At 45.1% G+C, this 17,449-nt stretch overlaps 1 protein-coding gene across 2 annotated transcripts in view; it reads right to left on the minus strand.

Annotated features, from left to right (window-relative positions):
- The window catches only part of TERF2 (telomeric repeat binding factor 2), a 32,106-nt gene continuing 14,657 nt past the window's right edge, over positions 1-17,449 (minus strand). Inside the window, exons 5-10 of one of the 2 annotated variants that reach the window (XM_023210292.3) lie at positions 16,631-16,777; positions 14,399-14,505; positions 12,821-13,213; positions 7,431-7,516; positions 1,646-1,686; positions 1-1,181 (exon numbers count right to left, since the gene is read on the minus strand). In XM_023210292.3, coding sequence (XP_023066060.1) covers positions 1,023-1,181; positions 1,646-1,686; positions 7,431-7,516; positions 12,821-13,213; positions 14,399-14,505; positions 16,631-16,777 — 933 coding nt within the window. In that variant the 3' untranslated portion in view covers positions 1-1,022. Of the gene's footprint in view, positions 1,182-1,645; positions 1,690-7,430; positions 7,517-12,820; positions 13,214-14,398; positions 14,506-16,630; positions 16,778-17,449 lie in introns of both variants that reach the window. The other variant, XM_023210291.1, reaches the window with a different exon arrangement.

Here is a 17,449-nt window from a genome sequence, read left to right on the forward strand (position 1 = left end):
TTACAGTTGAGAGAAGCAAGACTTTAATGAAGAATGCTACAAGTATGGACAATAATTAGTTCTCATCTTTTAAAAAAAGATTACAGAAAACACTTTACTGAAATTTTTTGCTAAAAAGACAGTCTTTAAGGGTTTCTGGGAGAGACAGCAAGCACAACACAGTACAAAAGGAGAAGGGAATGTTGAATTCCAGTGCAAGACACGAACACAGCACAATTAGGGAATCAGAAGGAAGCAACCATTTCATAAAGAATGAAATTAGGCATTTATATTCAATCAGGATTTTTTTTTAAGCTTTAAAAGTCCAGCATAAGGAAGGGAATTGGGAAAAGAGGCAGGGGACAGGGGGCAGGGGGTGGGGGAACTAAGCTTATCTACAATCACCATTTTACCAAAAAACACACTGGTTCAACCACATAAGACGTGGAGGATAAACCTGCCTACATAGCCCAGCAGATGTTGAGAGCAAATGCCAAGGCAGACAGGTCTAGGGTTGATGTCACAACTGGCTAAAGAGTTTTTAAAGGGAATCTTATTCCACAAGGACTGGTCTCTCATCAACCTGGGTTCATAACAGACTAAGTTCCTTTGCATTTGCCATCAGAAGGCCAGAACTTGACGTGGAAAAAATTTACTCCAAATAATACTCACATTGCTGGTTTTAACAGGTCATGGAGTCACAAGTGGCTCCTAACAGACTTCACCATTTCCTAGGAGAAGGTTCTACAGATTACCAGGGATTTAAATTTAAGCAAACCACTAAAGAAGGGAAACACTAATGATATTCTGGCACTGCACAAGCTCTGTGCCTGTCATCTCTGCCAAGGACATGGGTGGACTTGGCTCTGCTTCTTAGCTCCATGATCTCCAACAGTGATGAAGTGGAACTGGGACCTCCCCCACATCGAAGGAGGTTGCCCAAAATTCTCATCCCAGCCCAGCTTCTGAAAGAAACAGCAGACTATCAGGGGCTATTATTAGGAACCATGCTCCTGTGAATTCTGTGGAAATGAAAGCCTGTTTCAGTTCATGCCAAGTCTTTTCATGGTCCGCCAGCGATCCTTAATCATCACAGCTGTTCGGTTAACAAATGGGTAATTTTTAGAAATGGCAGCCCAGTTTCCTTCCCCATATTTCTGCACTCCAGCCTTGACCCACTCGCTTTCTTCTACAGTCCACTTCTGCAAAAGAAAACCAAAAGATTTATCATCACCTTTCCTCTCCACTTACTTACATTTTCTCCAGTGTAGTGATAAGGTAAACTCAAGAATCCCAGGAGAATCATCCGAACCTGAAAGCACAGCTTATGTTTTTAAAACATGGAATGGACAGGATATGAGCACTGTGGATCTGGACATTGAGGACTCTCGATGTCCTGCCATTTGATCCTCAAGCAACAATCATTTCTGCATTCCAAAATGCAAACATATCTACATCATTCATGATCCGGAAAATGTGTCCTCTGTCCTCCTAAGCTTTTCTTTCAGAAGATAACTATTACTTTAACTTAGTTTCGATTATCTGAAAAATCTCAAAAAAAGGTTTTTACTGGGTACATAAGCAGTCTATGCCTATGAGACATGGGGCTTATTTTACCTCTGCTCTACCCACATAACCAGTATCAGAAAAGAGAATTTTAAATTACCTGCTTTTTTGTTATATTGGTTGTACTGTCTTCATCTGGTGCTGCTGGAAAACATTAAAAGTAGACTCATTTCAGAGTTCACCTTTCTCTGCACAAACCACAAGAAAAAGACACAGAATGTCCCCAAAGGGAAAACTTTCAAATTTCACAAGCATTGAGAAGAGAAAGGATATCACTAAAGGATAATTTACTTTTTCTCCTTTGTTTGCAAACACCAGGCACTTTAGCTTATGAGAACCTGTACAATGCAAGTGCTTTACAAACAGGCATCTATAAATGCTGGCTAGTGATGGGTTTCAAGCTCTTCAGTAAAACCAACATTGTTTTCTTTTTTTTTGTTTTTTTGTTTTTTTTGAGACGGAGTCTCGCTCTGTCTCCCAGGCTGGAGTGCAGTGGCACGATCTTGGCTCACTGCAAGCTCTGCCTCCCAGGTTCATGTCATTCTCCTGACTCAGCCTCCCAAGTAGCTGGGACTACGGGCACCCGCTACCACGCCTGGCTAAGTTTTTGTATTTTTAGTAGAGATGGGGTTTCACCGTGTTAGCCAGGATGGTGTCAATCTCCTGACCTCCTGATCCGCCCGCCTCGGCCTCCCAAAGTGCTGGGATTACAGATGTGAGCCACCGCGCCTGGTCCCAACATCGTTTTCTAAAATTACTGAGGGAACATCATATTTAAAACCCTACATATACATATAGGTATTAGTGTGTGTATGTATATACAGTTGTATGTTGCTTAACAATGGGGATATGTTCTGAGAAATGAATCATTAGGTGATTTCATCCTTCTGTGACTTATACAAACCTAGATGGTAAAGCCTAGGCTCTAGCCTGCAACTTCTTACCTACCCTAACTCATGCCCCCATGTCTAACAACATGGCTTTCTCAACTTTTAAAGGATTGGAGTCATCCACTGGACTTAGGAACCAAAAACATTGGTGCAACTTCAAATAAAAGTAATAAACATGTATTCTTCCACTGCTATAACAGTCCTAATCCCCTTAATCTTACCGATTACTATTACCTTAGCCAACCTCTGCAAAAAAGGAATATGCCTAGGATATATGGTGTAGCCTACTGTTCCTACCCTACAAACCTGTACAGCATGTGACATGCAACTGTGAAACAATGGTAAATATTGTGTATCTAAACATATCTAAACATAGACAAGGTAATGCATTATACTACAATGTTACAATGCCTATGACATCTACAATGTCACTAAGTGATATGAATTTTTGAGCTCTATTACATACAACCTAATGGGACCACTGTCACCATATATGCAGTCCATCGTTAACCAAAACTTCGTTATGTGGCACATGACTATGGGTGTGTTTGTATATATAATTTCTGCATTATAACCCCTTGCTAACCATTGCTTTGAAATCACATGGTTTTGGCTGGGTGCGGTGGCTCATGCGTGTAATTCCAGCACTTTGGGAGGCCAAGGCGGGCAGATCATTTGAGGTCAGGAGTTTGGGACCAGTCTGGCCAACATGGCAAAACCTCTTCTCTACTAAAAATACAAAAATTAGCTGGGCATGGTGGCACAGGCCTATAGTCCCAGCTTCTTGGGAGGCTGAGGCAGGAGAATCGCTTGAACCCAGGAGGTGCAGGTTGTGGTGAGGCAAGATCGCGCCATTGCACTCCAGCCTGGGTGACAGAGCGAGACTGTCTCAAAAACAAAAAAAAAAAGAAATTATATAGTTTTGCTGTTTTGTACTAAAATTTTTTTTTTCATTTTTTAATCTTCCTCTTACTATCATTCCCATTTTTTTTTTTTTTTTTTTCCCAGGCTGGAGTGCAACGGTGCAATCTCAGCTCGCTGCATCCTCCGCCTCCCGAGTTCAAGAAATTATCCTGCCTCAGCCTCCTGCGTGGCTGGGACTACAGGTGCCCGCCACCAGGCCTGGCTATTTTTTGGATTTTTAGTAGAAACAGGGTTTCGCCATATTGGCCATGCTGGTCTCAAACTCCTGACTTTGTGATCCGCCTGCCTCAGCCTCCAAAAGTGCCAGGATTACAGGCGTGAGCCACTGCTCCTGGTCTAACATTTTTTTGTTTGTATTTTTTGTAGAGACATCGTTTTGCCATCTTGCCCAGGCTGGTCTCCAACCCCTGAGTTCAAGGAATCCACCCGCCTCAGCCTCCCAAAGTGCTGGGATTACAGGCATGAGCCACCACGCCCAGCCTGGAATTTTCAAGTCCTTGTTCATTTTATAGAAGTACAATTTGGGTCCGGGAGGTGGTTCCCACCTATAATCCCAGCACTTTGGGAGGCCGAGGCGGGTGGATCACTTGAGGTCAGGAGTTCAAGACCACCCTGGCCAACTTGGTGAAACCCCGTCTCAACTAAAAATATAAAAATTAGCTGGGCGTGGTGGCACATGCCTATAATCCCAGGACTGGGGAGGCTGAGGCAGGAGAATCGCTTGAACCTGGGAGGCAGAGGTTGCAGTGAGCTGAGATTACACCTGCAGTCCCAGCTACCTGGGAGGCTGAGACAAGAGAATCACTGGAACCCAGGAGGTGAGGCTGCAGTGAGCCGAGATCGCACCACTGTACTCCAGTCTGGGTGACAGAGGGAGACTCTGTCTCAAAAAATAAAAATAAAAATAAAATATATAAATAAAGAAAAGACCAGAGGGCTATGGGAGATGGTATACAAGTATAAAAGACATGCCATTTCAAGCCAATGGGAAGAAATTAAAAAGTTGTAAGGGCCAGGCGCAGTGAATCACATCTGTAATCCCAGCACTTTGGGAGGCCGAGGCAGGTAGATCATGAGGTCAGGAGATAGAGACCATCCTGGGCAACATGGTGAAACCCTGTCTCTACTAAAAACACAAAACTTAGCTGGGCATGGTGGTATGTGCCTGTAATCCCAGCTACTGGGGAGGCTAAGGCAGGAGAATCACCTGAACCTGGGAGGCGGAGGTTGCAGTGAGCTGAGATCACGTCACTGCACTCCAGTCTGGGCAACAGAGCAAGACTCCGTCTCAAAAAAAGAAAAAAAAAGAAAAAGAAAAAGCAACATTACATAAACACGAAACCTGCTAGAATGTCTGCCTCAGCAGATGCCAATGTCCTAAGCAGTATCTCCTAAACAATGGAAGATGCTCTGGAAAAGGGACACTGACGTGAACACATTACTTTTAATTTTTTATCTTTATTTATTTATTTTTTTTGAGACAGAGTTTCGCTCTTGTCACTCAGGCCGGAGTGCAATGGTACAATCTCGGCTCACTGCAATCTCCACCTCCCAGGTTCAAGCGATTCTCCTGCCTTAGCCTCCAGAGTAGCTGGGATTACAGGTATGCACCACCACACCCGGCTGATTTTTGTATTTTTTTTTAGTAGAGATGGGGTTTCACCATGTTGGTCAGGCTGATCTCAAACTCCTGACCTCAGGTGATCCACCCTCCTCAGCCTCTCAAAGTGCTGGGATTACAGGCGTGAGCCACTGCACCTGGCCAGGAACAGATTACTTTTATTATGAACTACTTCATACTACAGTGAAAGCAGGTTTCTAAAGCTAACAAATCTGGACTGCATTAGAAATTGCTGTTTTCTAGAACTTTTTTTTTTGAGACAGAGTCTCGCTCTTGTCTACCAGGCTGGAGTGCAATGGTGGGATCTCAGCTCACTGCCATGTCCACCTACCGGGTTCAAGTGATTCTCCTGCCTCAGCCTCCCGAGTAGTTGGTATTACAGGTGTGCATCACCGTGCCCGGCTAATTTGGCATTTTTAGTAGAGACGAGGTTTCTCCATGTTGGTCAGGCTAGGCTCGAACTCCTGACCTCAAGTAATTTGCCTACCTCAGCCTCCCAAAGTGCTGGGATTACAGGTGTGAGCCACTGTGCCTGGCTTCTAGAACTTTTATATCCTGTTGTTTTTAAATATTTAATGTCATTTTTTCTTGTTTTTCTGTTCCTTCCCCCACTTTCCACATGATCTTATCTTACCAACTACATTTTTGCCAATGAAGGTAATTTTCAAGGACAAAACCTCTGGGACTGGCAAAGGATTATTGTTGCTATGTTACAAAAGTCTTCATAACCCCCTAAATCAAGGTTTAGCACTTAGATTATTTCCATTAGAACACAAAATGTGGTGGGAAGAGATTCTAACACAAAGGCTACGAAGTTATTAATTATGAAGTTTCTCTCTCTCTCTCTGTCTCTTTCTTTTTTGGGACAAGGTCTCACTCGGTTCCCAGTCTGGAGTGCAATGGTATGATCACTGCCCACTGCAGCCTCAACCTCTAGGGCTCAGTCTCTCAAGCAGCTGGAACTACAGGTGTGTGACACCATGCTTGGCTAATTTTTGTTTTTATTTTTGTTGCTAGGGGGTCTCATTATATTGCCCAGACTGGTCTCTAATTCTTAGGTTCAAGCAATCCTCCCACCTCAGTCTCTCCAAGTGCTGGGGATTATATGCGTGAGCCACCATGCCTAGCCAGAAAAGTTTCTTATCATAGAAAAAAAAAATTGGGCTGGGCACAGTGGTTTATGCCTATAGTCCTAGCACTTTGGGAGGCTGAGGCAAGCAGATCACTCGAGGTCAGGAGTTTGAGAGCATCCTGCCCAACATGGTAAAAATCCGATTACTAAAAATACAAAAATTAGCCGGGTGTGGTGAGACACACCTGCAATCCCAGCTACTCGGGAGGCTGAGGCAGGAAAATCGCTTGAACCTAGAAAGCGGAGGTTGCAATGAGCAACCTGCACTCCAGCCTGGGCAACACAGTGAGACTCCATCTCAAAACAAAAAAAAAAGAAAAAGAAAAAGAAAAAAAATTTGGCACGGCATGGTGGCTCACAGGTATAGTCCCAGCACTTTGGGAGGCTGAGGTGGACATATTACTTGAGCCCAGGAGTTCAAGATCATACTGGCCAACATGGTGAAACCCTGTCTCTACTAAAAATACAAAAAAACATGTGGTGGGCGTGGTGCCAAGGGCCTGTAGTCCCTGCTACTCCGGAAGCTATGGTGGGAGAATTGCTTTAGCCCAGGATGTCAAGGCTACAGTGAGCCAAGATCACACCACTGCATTCCAGCTTGGATGACAGAGTGAGACCCTGTCTCAAAAAACAAACAAACAAAAAAAAGGATTTATATAAACTGTTATTTTTTTTTCTTAAACAAGAAATGCAAAGAATGACCCCCTACTACCACATCTAATTGAAGTATTTTAGGAAGACCATCAACTATAATTAAATATCATAGGCATTATTAAAACAAAACCAAGAACTTTCTTTAAACATAAGGTGTTACTCTGACTGTCTCCACTATTTAATGGGAGAGGACATGAGACTGACTCCTTGACCAGGGCACAGGGACTCACATCTGTAAACCCAGCACTTTGGGAGGCTGAGGTGGGAGGACTGCTTGAGCCCAAGAGTTTGAGACCAGCCTGAGCAACAAAGTGAGACCCCATCTCTACAAAAAGTGAAAAAAACAGCCAGGTGTGGTGGTGCACACCTGTAGTCCCAACTACTTGGGAGGCTGAGGCAGGAGGATCACTTGAGCCCAGGAAGTTGAAGCTCAGTGAGCCATGTTTACACCACTGCACTCCAGCCTGGATGACAGAGCAAGACCCTGTCTGAAAAAGGAAAAAACAAAACAAAACGGATTCTTCATGAATTAAAATGAGGTTGGGAACTTACTGAACTTTTTCTAGTTTGGAGACAAGCAGCTTCTGGAATATTAACATGACAGTAACATGCATCTGTACTTCAGCAAGCATCAAGAAGAGGCCAAGGAGAATTTCCTGCTTACCCTGAACTTGAAACAGTTCATCCTCTTCCACCCAAGTCTCTTTTTCTTCAACCCCATTAGAGTTGTTCCACTTGCCTTTGGGTACTCTGAAGGGAGATCAAGGAGAGCACAAGGTGTGAAACAAATTCATCCTGGACTGTCCCAGATTCTGGCCTTGGCTCACTCTTGGCCCTGTATTCCTTCCTGTCCCGTTGTGACCACAATCGAGGTTTGCCTGCATGCACCTCCCAAAGCCACTGTCCTTTCTCCCGGCTGGCCAGGCATCTCCGCATAACACCCCCCAGGCTGTCGGACACCCCTCAAATTCAGCACTGATTCATCAAATATATCACTAACCCTCTACAAATCTGTTCATTTTCCTAGTTTTTGGCTTGTTTGGTTTTGATTCTATTAAAGGTCTCAGTATTTTCTGATTTGGAACCTGCAAACCTCCCTCTCTTCCTTGGACATGCCTTCTTCCTATATCTGGACTGATTTTTCCGTTTCCACTCCCCCTTGTTCAGGCTCACAGTGCCTTTCATCAGTATTCCACTAGCCTCTTAACTGGAGTCTCTGTCGCTAGCCTCTTCCCCTTCCAAAGCCAAAGATGATTTTAGGACAATCATCCTAAAATTACCACATGCCTCCTCTATTCCCTAATGGCTTCTCTCTGCCTGAACAATGGCGTCTATATGCCTGTATGGGGGAGTCCAGACCATCCAGTCTGGCCTATCAGTTTCTAACCAACCACCCCATGATGCCCACACCTGTGCAAACAGCACAGTCACACTGTTCTGCTCTTTCTTCCTCCCATAAGCTCTGTATTTTCCTGCCTCTCCATAGTCCCTCTGCTTGGGAGTCCATTCCCTGCTAAGTGACATCCCATCCATCTTTCAAGCCATGGTTCTCAATGAAGCCTTCTCTAACTACCAACCCCAACACACACAGAAAGCCTTTCCCCTCTGGCCTGCAGCGCCGTTTCTACCATACCAACTGTCACTTTGCAGTGTGCCCCTAACCAGGACCATCTTGAAGGTGGGGGCCACATCTTCCTTTGTCCATCCCAAACACATAGCACACCCAGCACAGTAACGCAGATCCCAATGTGAGCTGGAGACATGTTAGCTGAACTAACATTGGGATTGTCAGAGAGCCACAAGGGAATTATACCATCAAAGATTAGAGTAAAAAGCAAGTAAGAATCCTCCCTGTGAACATGAAACATTTAAGTGCTTGGGTGTGGCTAAAAAAAAAGTACAAAAGCTGAAAATAACTCCAAACCCAAATTATTCAATGTAAATTATAGTCCATTTCTTCTAATCAACTTTGCATTTACCTGATTAATAACTGCCCTGGGAACAGAGCAAAGCACAAATCTGACCTCAGAATTATAACATCTTTTACAAACATGGAAAGTGTCTGAATTCAAAGTCTCGAGGAATTTATATAAATCAAATGACCCGCAAAAGTTAACCAAGAGTAGAGACAAATTTCTGTATCCTTCGCCCGCCATGAAGAACAAACTTATTTTTAATGCCGTTTGGGTATTCTGCAAATGAGTAATAAAAGCAAATTGATGAGTAAGTACATAGGCTTGAAAAAAATTCCTGGAGTTCCATAAGTTTTCTATGAAATTGCCAAGTGGCTGAGACAAATGGTAGACCTTTCTCATTTTTACATTGAATCTTATCCCCAAATGTTACTTGAGAATAATTTGCTTGAGACAAAGTGAAAACATTTTATAGGAGGTGTTTCCTTCTCAGGATATTCTTGTGTTAATGACTATTTATAAATAAAAATCAGATGGGGTTATTGTTTGTTTTCTATCTGCTTATCCCAGTGCTGGAATAAAACCAGTTGGAACCTCAGTCCCCGGCTGGTCCGTCATGTTTCCTGAGTGGCTGTCCTTCCTCCCTGCAGTCTTCACAGGTCACCTTCTCCCTGTCCTCTGTTGAACTCTCAGCACTATTACCTGTACAAATATATGCTTTGGTGGTGATTTTGCAAGACCTCTGACTTTCAGGTGATGTGTTCACTGCCTTTCCTGACTTCCCATGTGGACAGGCCTGAGATCTGGCTGCTCCTCCTAACTGTCACGGGCTGAGTGGTCCTGGCCAAGTCAGGCCACTTCCTCGTCCTTGTGCTCCTGACTGGCAGTTTGAACGTGAAGAGCAATGGTCTAGCGTGGGTTGGCAAGCTACAGTCTGTGGCTGCTGGCTTGTGTACCATGAAGCTTGGGCTAAGAATGGCTAGCCCATTTTTTAAGGGTTGTTACCAAAAAACAAAAAAAAGACAGTCGGGGCAGTGGCTCACGTCTGTAATCCCAGCAGTTTGAGAGGCCCAGGCAGGTGGATCGCTTAAGTCCAGGAGTTCGAGATCAGCCTAGTTTACATGGTCAAACCCCATCTGTACAAAATATACAAAAATTAGCTGGGTGCGGTGGCACGCACCTGTGGTCCCAGTTACTGGGATAGGGGTGGGGATGGTGGATGAGGCAGGAGAATCACTTGAACCTGGGAGGCAGAGGTTGCAGTGAGCCGAGATTGTGCCACTGCACTCCAGCCTGGGTGACAGAGCGAGCCCCTGTCTCAAGAAAAAAAGAAAAAGAAAAAACAAGAAAATAATATGGAGCAGACAGACAACTCATGTGGCCCAAAACGCCTAAAAATATTACCCTCTGCTGGCTTTTTACAGATGTTTTGGGTTCACTCCTTAAAATGCAAGAACAAAGAATCCTTATTTTATTTGGTGAATAAGTACCTAGTAAGCACGTGCTATGTGCAAGGTGCTGTGGGAGATACAAGATAGGGGCATGGTGGCCCTGTCCTCCAGGTGACACCGCCAACCCTGCCTTCCCTCCTGATCCCACTGCCCCTCCCTGCTCCCTGGCAGCAGTCTCCAGTCTCCCTCCTTCCCTCCTTTCCCTGAGTGGGGTCTCATCAGACCTTCCAATTTATTGTATTAGAATTATCTGGGGCATAGTTTAAAAAGCAGATTAAAGAATATTCTCCTGTCTCTTCTAATTCAGTAGCCAGAAGCCTGGAAATATGTATTTTTTTTAGCATTCCACAGGTCATTGTATCATGAAGCCCAGCTTGAGAGCCTGTCTGACATACCAGACAAAAGAAATCCCAGGCCTGGCCCATCCAGCATGCAGACTCTCCTCCCTTCACTCTTTCCTGTGCACCGTATTCTCCTACCATAGGCTCCATGACACTCTGAGGGGCACACCAGGCTTTCTCATGCCTGTATGTAAGGAGTTCCCAGCCCCCAACATGCTCGATGACCCTCTGCTCATTCTTCCCAGGCCAGCTCAATGTTTGTTTTCCTCTAAAAGATCTGAGCCACCTAAAACCTTGCTGAGTAGGCTCAGCTTTTCTTCCCATAAGCAGCCAGGGCACCTCACACATACTTCTTTAGAGCAGGGACACTGACTCTTTTTTTCTGTAAAGGGCCAGATAGTATTTTCACTTTGCAAGCCTTACTGTCTCTGCTGTGATTACACAACAAACTACCACTGACCAGAAAGCAGCCCTAGATAATACATTGATGATGGGTGTGACCGTGTTCCAATAAAACTTTATTTACAAAAACAGGCAGCAGGCAGATTTGGCCCCAGGGCCACAGCTTGCCAACCCCTGCTGCTTTAGGGGACTCATTAGACTTCATATCCTTGACATATGAGATAGGATGTATGTCTCAAACCTTCACGAATCCTCCCATTTACAAAATTACTGTAATCCCGCACTCTCCCGTTTCCTCATCTGTTCCCGGGAGCAATACCTATACTGCACAAGATTGCTGTGAGAAGCCAATGACATCCTGTATCAAATGAGAATAACGTGCGTGGAGCTGCATCTGCTGCCCAGCAGCTATGCCCATTTGCCAGTCGGTGACTCACTTCCAAATACTAGTAGTGGTGACATAGTGCAAATCTGTACCTGAGGATAAATCACTTATCAGATGCCACAGCCTTTTGGGGCACCGAGAACAATGCATGCCAGAGCACAGGTCCCCAAATAATACAACATAGAGCAGTGGCAGAGGTGGCCTTGGGAAATCCATGAGGTAGATCACTTACAGCAGGGAAGCGCTGACCAGGGAGGAGTCTATGGAGGACGGAGAAGTTGTTTTTGTTGTTTTCCTTTTTTTTTTTTTGAGATGGAGTCACACTCTGTTGCCCAGCCTGGAGTGCAGTGGTGCAATCTAGACTGACTGTGCAGCCTCTGCCTCCCGGGTTCCAGTAATCCTCCTGCCTCAGCCTCCCAAGTAGCTGGGACTACAGGTGCCCACCACCACACCTGGCTAATTTTTGTATTTTTACTAGAGATGGAGTTTCACCATGTTGGCCAGGCTGGTCTCGAACTCCTGACCTCAGGTGATCTGCCTGCCTCAGCCTCCCAAAGTGCTGGGATTACAGCCGTGAGCCACCACACCCAGCCTGAGGAAGGAGAATTTTAAGAGAGGCAACTTGTTGGTATACAGGCCATGGGCTTTTCTGTCAAGACTGACTTGGATTAAAACTCCCAAAGCCCATCTTTGCCACTTTTAGCTGTGTGACCTCAGGTGAGCTAAGAACTTTTCTGAGCCTTTCTCCTCTGTGTAACGGTGCTAATATATCACATCACAGAGTGAGGACTGTAGCGACTCAGTAAGATGGTACATGAAAGTGCTCTGCCCCCAGAAAGCACTTCATCAACAACGGCTTTTCTTCCCTTTCAAGGACAAATGGCATTTGGACAAGCAATGATGGAGGGATGACGGTTCACTGTGGGGAATGAGAGGAAGCAAAAGTACAGTGGTAGAAACAAGTAACGTGTTCCAGAGAGCAAGCAGGCCAGTCTGCCTGGAGGCAGGATCCGCCACAGGACACAAAGGGAAGCAAAACTCAAAGCCAGGATGAGAATCACCATGGGGAGCAAAATTAAAGTATTCTAGCCACTGCCCCACAGTACCTAGCAGGATATGGGAGATTAGTAAGTATTTACTGAACTTGCCAAGTCTCAAATGCTCAGAAGGGTGCAAAATTATACATATTCATCAGTCTCTTTTTAAGGGTCAAAGTATAATGTGGCCCAATGCAAAGAAATTTCTTTTAACACACAAGACTAATGTTTAGAAGTCAAGACACTCAGATGTTTGCTAAAAATGAAAGCGGCGATGAGTAGGAGGCTCTGAAACCTTTCCATCCCCACTCATGCCCTAGTGCAAGGCTTGGAAGCCCACATGTGGGGCTTCAGAACCGGCAGGGATGGCTACGTCGTCACTGCCCGCTCCTGCGTCACATTCTAGCAGTCTGAGCAAGCCTTGGTGGTAACTTAGCTGAAAGTTACTTCATTCACGGAAGTAATACCAGGCCCAACCAGGACCACCAACCAGCCCCAAAATTTCTACAAAGAAGGTCTTCATACTTGGGAGTCTTCTCTCCAGGGAGGGGTTGGTTGAGAACGGTGGGCTTGGATGGTGGCGCTGGAGCGGCCTCCTGGGAGGAGTTGAGGCCTGTGCTGGGCTCAGTACTCTGGCTGTCCTCCTCCAAGACCAATCTGCTTATTGTCATGCGCTTGCTCTTGGGCTGCAGTTCCGAGCCACCCTCACCCTCAGCTGGGGCTGAACTTTCATTATCATCTTTTCTGGGTCTCTTGTTTTTGAGGGCTGGTGATGCTGGGGAAGCTTGAGTAGGAAGAACCAGATCCTTCTGGTCCAGTTTTGCAAAGGCTGCCTCAGAATCCTGTGCACCAGACAGAGTCTTGAAAGCTGCTTTCAGAGTCATCATTCCAATGGTGACTGGAGGATTCCGTAGCTGCCTGCAAATAAAGCACAGGCACAAAGATCGTTTCCACCACTGCTGATGTTCATCCAAATGGCCACAACTTTTTTGACGTTTGAAGCTTCAAATTAGATACAGGACTCCTCCAGTTGAGGAGGCTTTAAATGTAATATGTAAGTTGTATTACGAATTTAAAACTCCAAGTTAGAGAACCTTTATTTTACTTCTCATTTTTAGAAATAGAGTCTGGGTCTGTCCTAGACAGTAGATAGGACAGAGAGATAGGATACAGTGGCACGAACACAGCTCGCTGTATCCTAGAACTCCTGGGCTCAAGCGATCTGCCCACCTCGGCCTCCCAAAGTGCTGGGATTACAGGCGTGATCTACCGCACCTGGCCTACAACACACTTATGAACAGGATCTTGAGAATTCTCAGAGTAAAAGACATGCCACACAGTCTTGGAACAATGAGAAATTGCCTTTTAAAAACAAAGTTCATCTATCACTTGGAACAGTTAGTATGCTTTAGGGAAAAACTGCTAGGAGGGGGGCAAACTGGCAGCCTGCAGGCCAAATCCAGCTGGCAGTCTGTCTTGCAGTCTAACCCACATGAAAAAAAATTTTTTTAAGTGGATCAACTGTCAACATCCAAAAACTGGGAAATCTCACGGAAAACCCTGGACATCTCATATAAAAATCTGAGCACCTTAAGCCTGAGCATTCTTGGATACTCCCACAGAACCACCACCACAAGAAGCGGAAAAGCAAATCCCCTGGTTCCTGGCCCCACACTCTCAGCCTAGGTCTACTTTGTTCCTTTAGGTTTCCTACTGGGCCCTGAAAGGGCATCTAAGCTTGTAAGCCCTGCTTTAGGAACTGGTTTTGGGATTCGACTCACAGATCTGAACAGTGCTTCCCGAATGTATGAAGAGATTAGGAGTCCACAAGGAAGTACTGAGTCAATATGGGCGAGGCAAGGAGAGAGAAATGGTGAAAGAGCCTTTGAGGAACGGCCAATGAGGAAGTTGTCAGGGACCCCAGGTGTCCTGTCTCCTCATCTTCCCAGGGTGTGCTGTCTCCCACAGTGCCCTGTATGAGTAACCTCGTAACACGTTAGCAGGTCAGATCGCCGAGAGGAACTGATCCTGCTCTAAGGAGGAGACTGCTTCCAGCGACCACCCCAGTGTTTTACCCAGGATCACAAGAGAGCATCTTCTTACCTTGTGGGTTCTCTGGGTGGCTTTTCCACAGGCCCTGGTGCTGGCTGTTTATCTTCCTTCCCTGTACTTGAGGCAGCGGACTCAGATTTCAAAGCCTTTTTGGCCATCTGGGGAAGGAAGGATGTCATCAGGAAGAAGAGGCCACAGAATTGCATTAATTCTCTGCTTCTTTCACCAAGAATATACTCAATATGCAAACAAGTTCACTTACAAATCCAATCTAGGCATAAAACGAAGGACATAAAATGGGAGAGAACTTATAAGACTTATAAATCAAGCTTTTTTTATTTAAACTTAAGATAACTAATAAATTTTTTTTTTGAGAGGGAGTCTTGCTCTGTCGCCCAGGCTGCAGTACAGTGGTGCACTCTCGGCTCACTGCAACCTCCACCTCCTGGGTTCAAGCGATTCTCCCATCTCAGCCTCCCAAGTAGCTGGGATAATAGGCCCACCACCATGTCCGGTTAATTTTTGCATTTTAGTAGAGACGGGGTTTCATCATGTTGGCCAGGCTGGCCTCGAACTCCTGACCTCAAGTGATCTGCCTGTCTCTGCCTCCCAAAGTGCTGGGATTACAGGCATGAGCCACCATGCCTGGCAATAAATGTTTACACTAATATCTTCCAGTTTGTGTATAGAATTTTTTATAACTGTTTCTACAAATGTGTTGTCTTATTAACAACTGTTTGAGAATCCTTATCCATATAACACAAAGAGCCCTGCGTAGGCTAATCTTGCTCTAACTCCATCGGTTCATCTGTCTCCCTCTGGCTTAAGTTTTAGACATTTCCAATCAGTCCAGTGTCATTCAGTTTCAGTTATGTTTATCTGTAATGTGTGGTGTCCTAAAAGCCAAGAGTTCTGTCCACACACAGACAGCAGCAGGATATTTTCCAGTTACGTGGAATGGAAAGGAAAGGACCCTAGGCCAGGCTCAACTATCTTGACACCTGCTCCCTGAATACCCCAAACTACCTGCTTATAAATAATCTGAGATTTGCCAAACGACTGCTAAGATCACGGACGCTATCCTAATATGGGCCTGGCAGATCTGTTATGAAACAGAATATTTTCCACATTCTCAAAGTCCTGGTTTCTTTTGCCCAGGCTGAAGTACAGTGGCACGACCACACCTCACTGGCAGCCTCAAGTGATCTTCCCACTTCAGCCTCCCAAGTAGCTGGGATTACAGGTGCCCGCCACTACACCTGGCTACTTTTTGTATTTTTTGTAGAGACGGGGTTTCACCATGTTGCCCAGGTTGGTCCTGAACTCCTGAGCTCAAGCAACCTGCCCGCCCTGGCCTCCCAAAGTGCTGGGATTACAGGTGTGAACCACTGCACTCAGCCAAAGTCCTGGTTTCAAAAACAAAACAAAACCACTCTCACTCAGTGTTCCTTCATCACAGCCTCCCATCTATGACAGCCTGAGTCTAGTTGTTCCCTATGCTGTCCTGAGCCTCACTGCTTCCACTCTTTTATCTCTTTGATCCAATTCAAGAATGTTTTCATTTGGCTTCTTTTGATCTTCTACTTTCAGTGACACCTCTCCCCACACCATACCTTCTTCCTGTTAGCAACTCCATTGTACCACATCTACCAAACCACTCTTCCTCCAAACTTAGTTCACAAGTCATCGCCTTTGGGAACCACCATCGATTGTAAGCGAATGTTCTACTTCAGGCATGGCAGATTAACCATGTATAAAGGAGATAAAAATGACAGATGAGGGAGACCAGGTGTGTTCCATTTGCCTCTCCCAGTATCTATGCTTTTGTATTTTTATTTATTTATTTTTTGAGATGGAATCTCACTCTGCTGCCCAGGCTAGAGTGCAATGGCGCAATCTTGGCTCACTGCAATCTCCATCTCTTGGGTTCAAGCGATTCTCCTGCCTCAGCTTCCAAAGTAGCTGGGATTACAGGTGCCTGCTACCATGTCCAGCTAATTTTTATATTTTTAGTAGAGATGGGGTTTCACCATGTTGTTCAGGCTGTTCTCGAACTCCTGACCTCAGGTGATCCACCCACCTGGGCCTCCCAAAGTGCTGGGATTACAGGCGTGAGCCATTGCGCCAGGCCTGCTTTTGCATTTTTAAGGCATTTAATTAAGAAAGCTAGCACACACAATTCAATGTCTTTTTCACACATCAACTCTTTCCACTTCAGATATTCTGATTCCCTGCACATCCTCAAGGGCACACCATGGTTATGGGAGAAGGGCCAAGGCGCACCGTGAGGAGGTAGGGCTCGGCGTCATCCAGGTGGCTCTCCAGGAAGCGCAGCATCTTCTGCTGGAAGGTCTCGTAGGAAAAGTTCTGGATGACAGGATGGGCCAAGTTCTTTTCTCGAATAATATTCAGGAGGTCATTTCTCAGCTTCTATACAATGGACCGATATTTGCAACATGAGAAAGCAGAACTCCAGTAAAAATTCAATGATGATGAGATGAGACAGACACTATGAGAACTTCTGCAATGCCGTCAACGCAAATCACTGGCACACATACAGGAAGGGAAGCCCAACACAAAGGATTGGTCAATAAATCAGGTTCAGCCACAGCAGGTTACTACGCAGCTATAAAAGACAGATGAAGAAGTTCCTCATGTGCTAACACAGAATGATTCCAAGATACAATATTAAGTGAAAAAAGCAATTTAGAAAAGTGTTCACATTAGTGTGTAGGATATGCTATGATGTGTGTGTATGAGAATGGGGAAAATGGATATACGTGGATGTCTGTATACACACAGACACACACACAATTTGCTTGCATATGCATAGAGGATCTTTGAAAGGATAAAAGAAAAAAAAAAAAAGAAGAAACTGGTTGCCTCTGAAGGGAAGAAGATGGCCGAGGGTCAGAGAGAATTTTCACCAAACTCTTTTGTTATACCTTTTGAATTCTGTATTATGTACATGTATTACCTTTTCAAATAATAAAATTTAAATTTATATAGAGGCCAGGTGCAGTGGCTTACACCTGTAATCCCAGCACTTTGGGAGGTTGAGATAGGCGGATCACTTGAGGTCAGGAGTTTGAGACCAGCCTG

This window comes from Piliocolobus tephrosceles, chromosome 17 (genome assembly GCF_002776525.5).
Source record: "Piliocolobus tephrosceles isolate RC106 chromosome 17, ASM277652v3, whole genome shotgun sequence".
NCBI lineage: Eukaryota > Metazoa > Chordata > Mammalia > Primates > Cercopithecidae > Piliocolobus > Piliocolobus tephrosceles.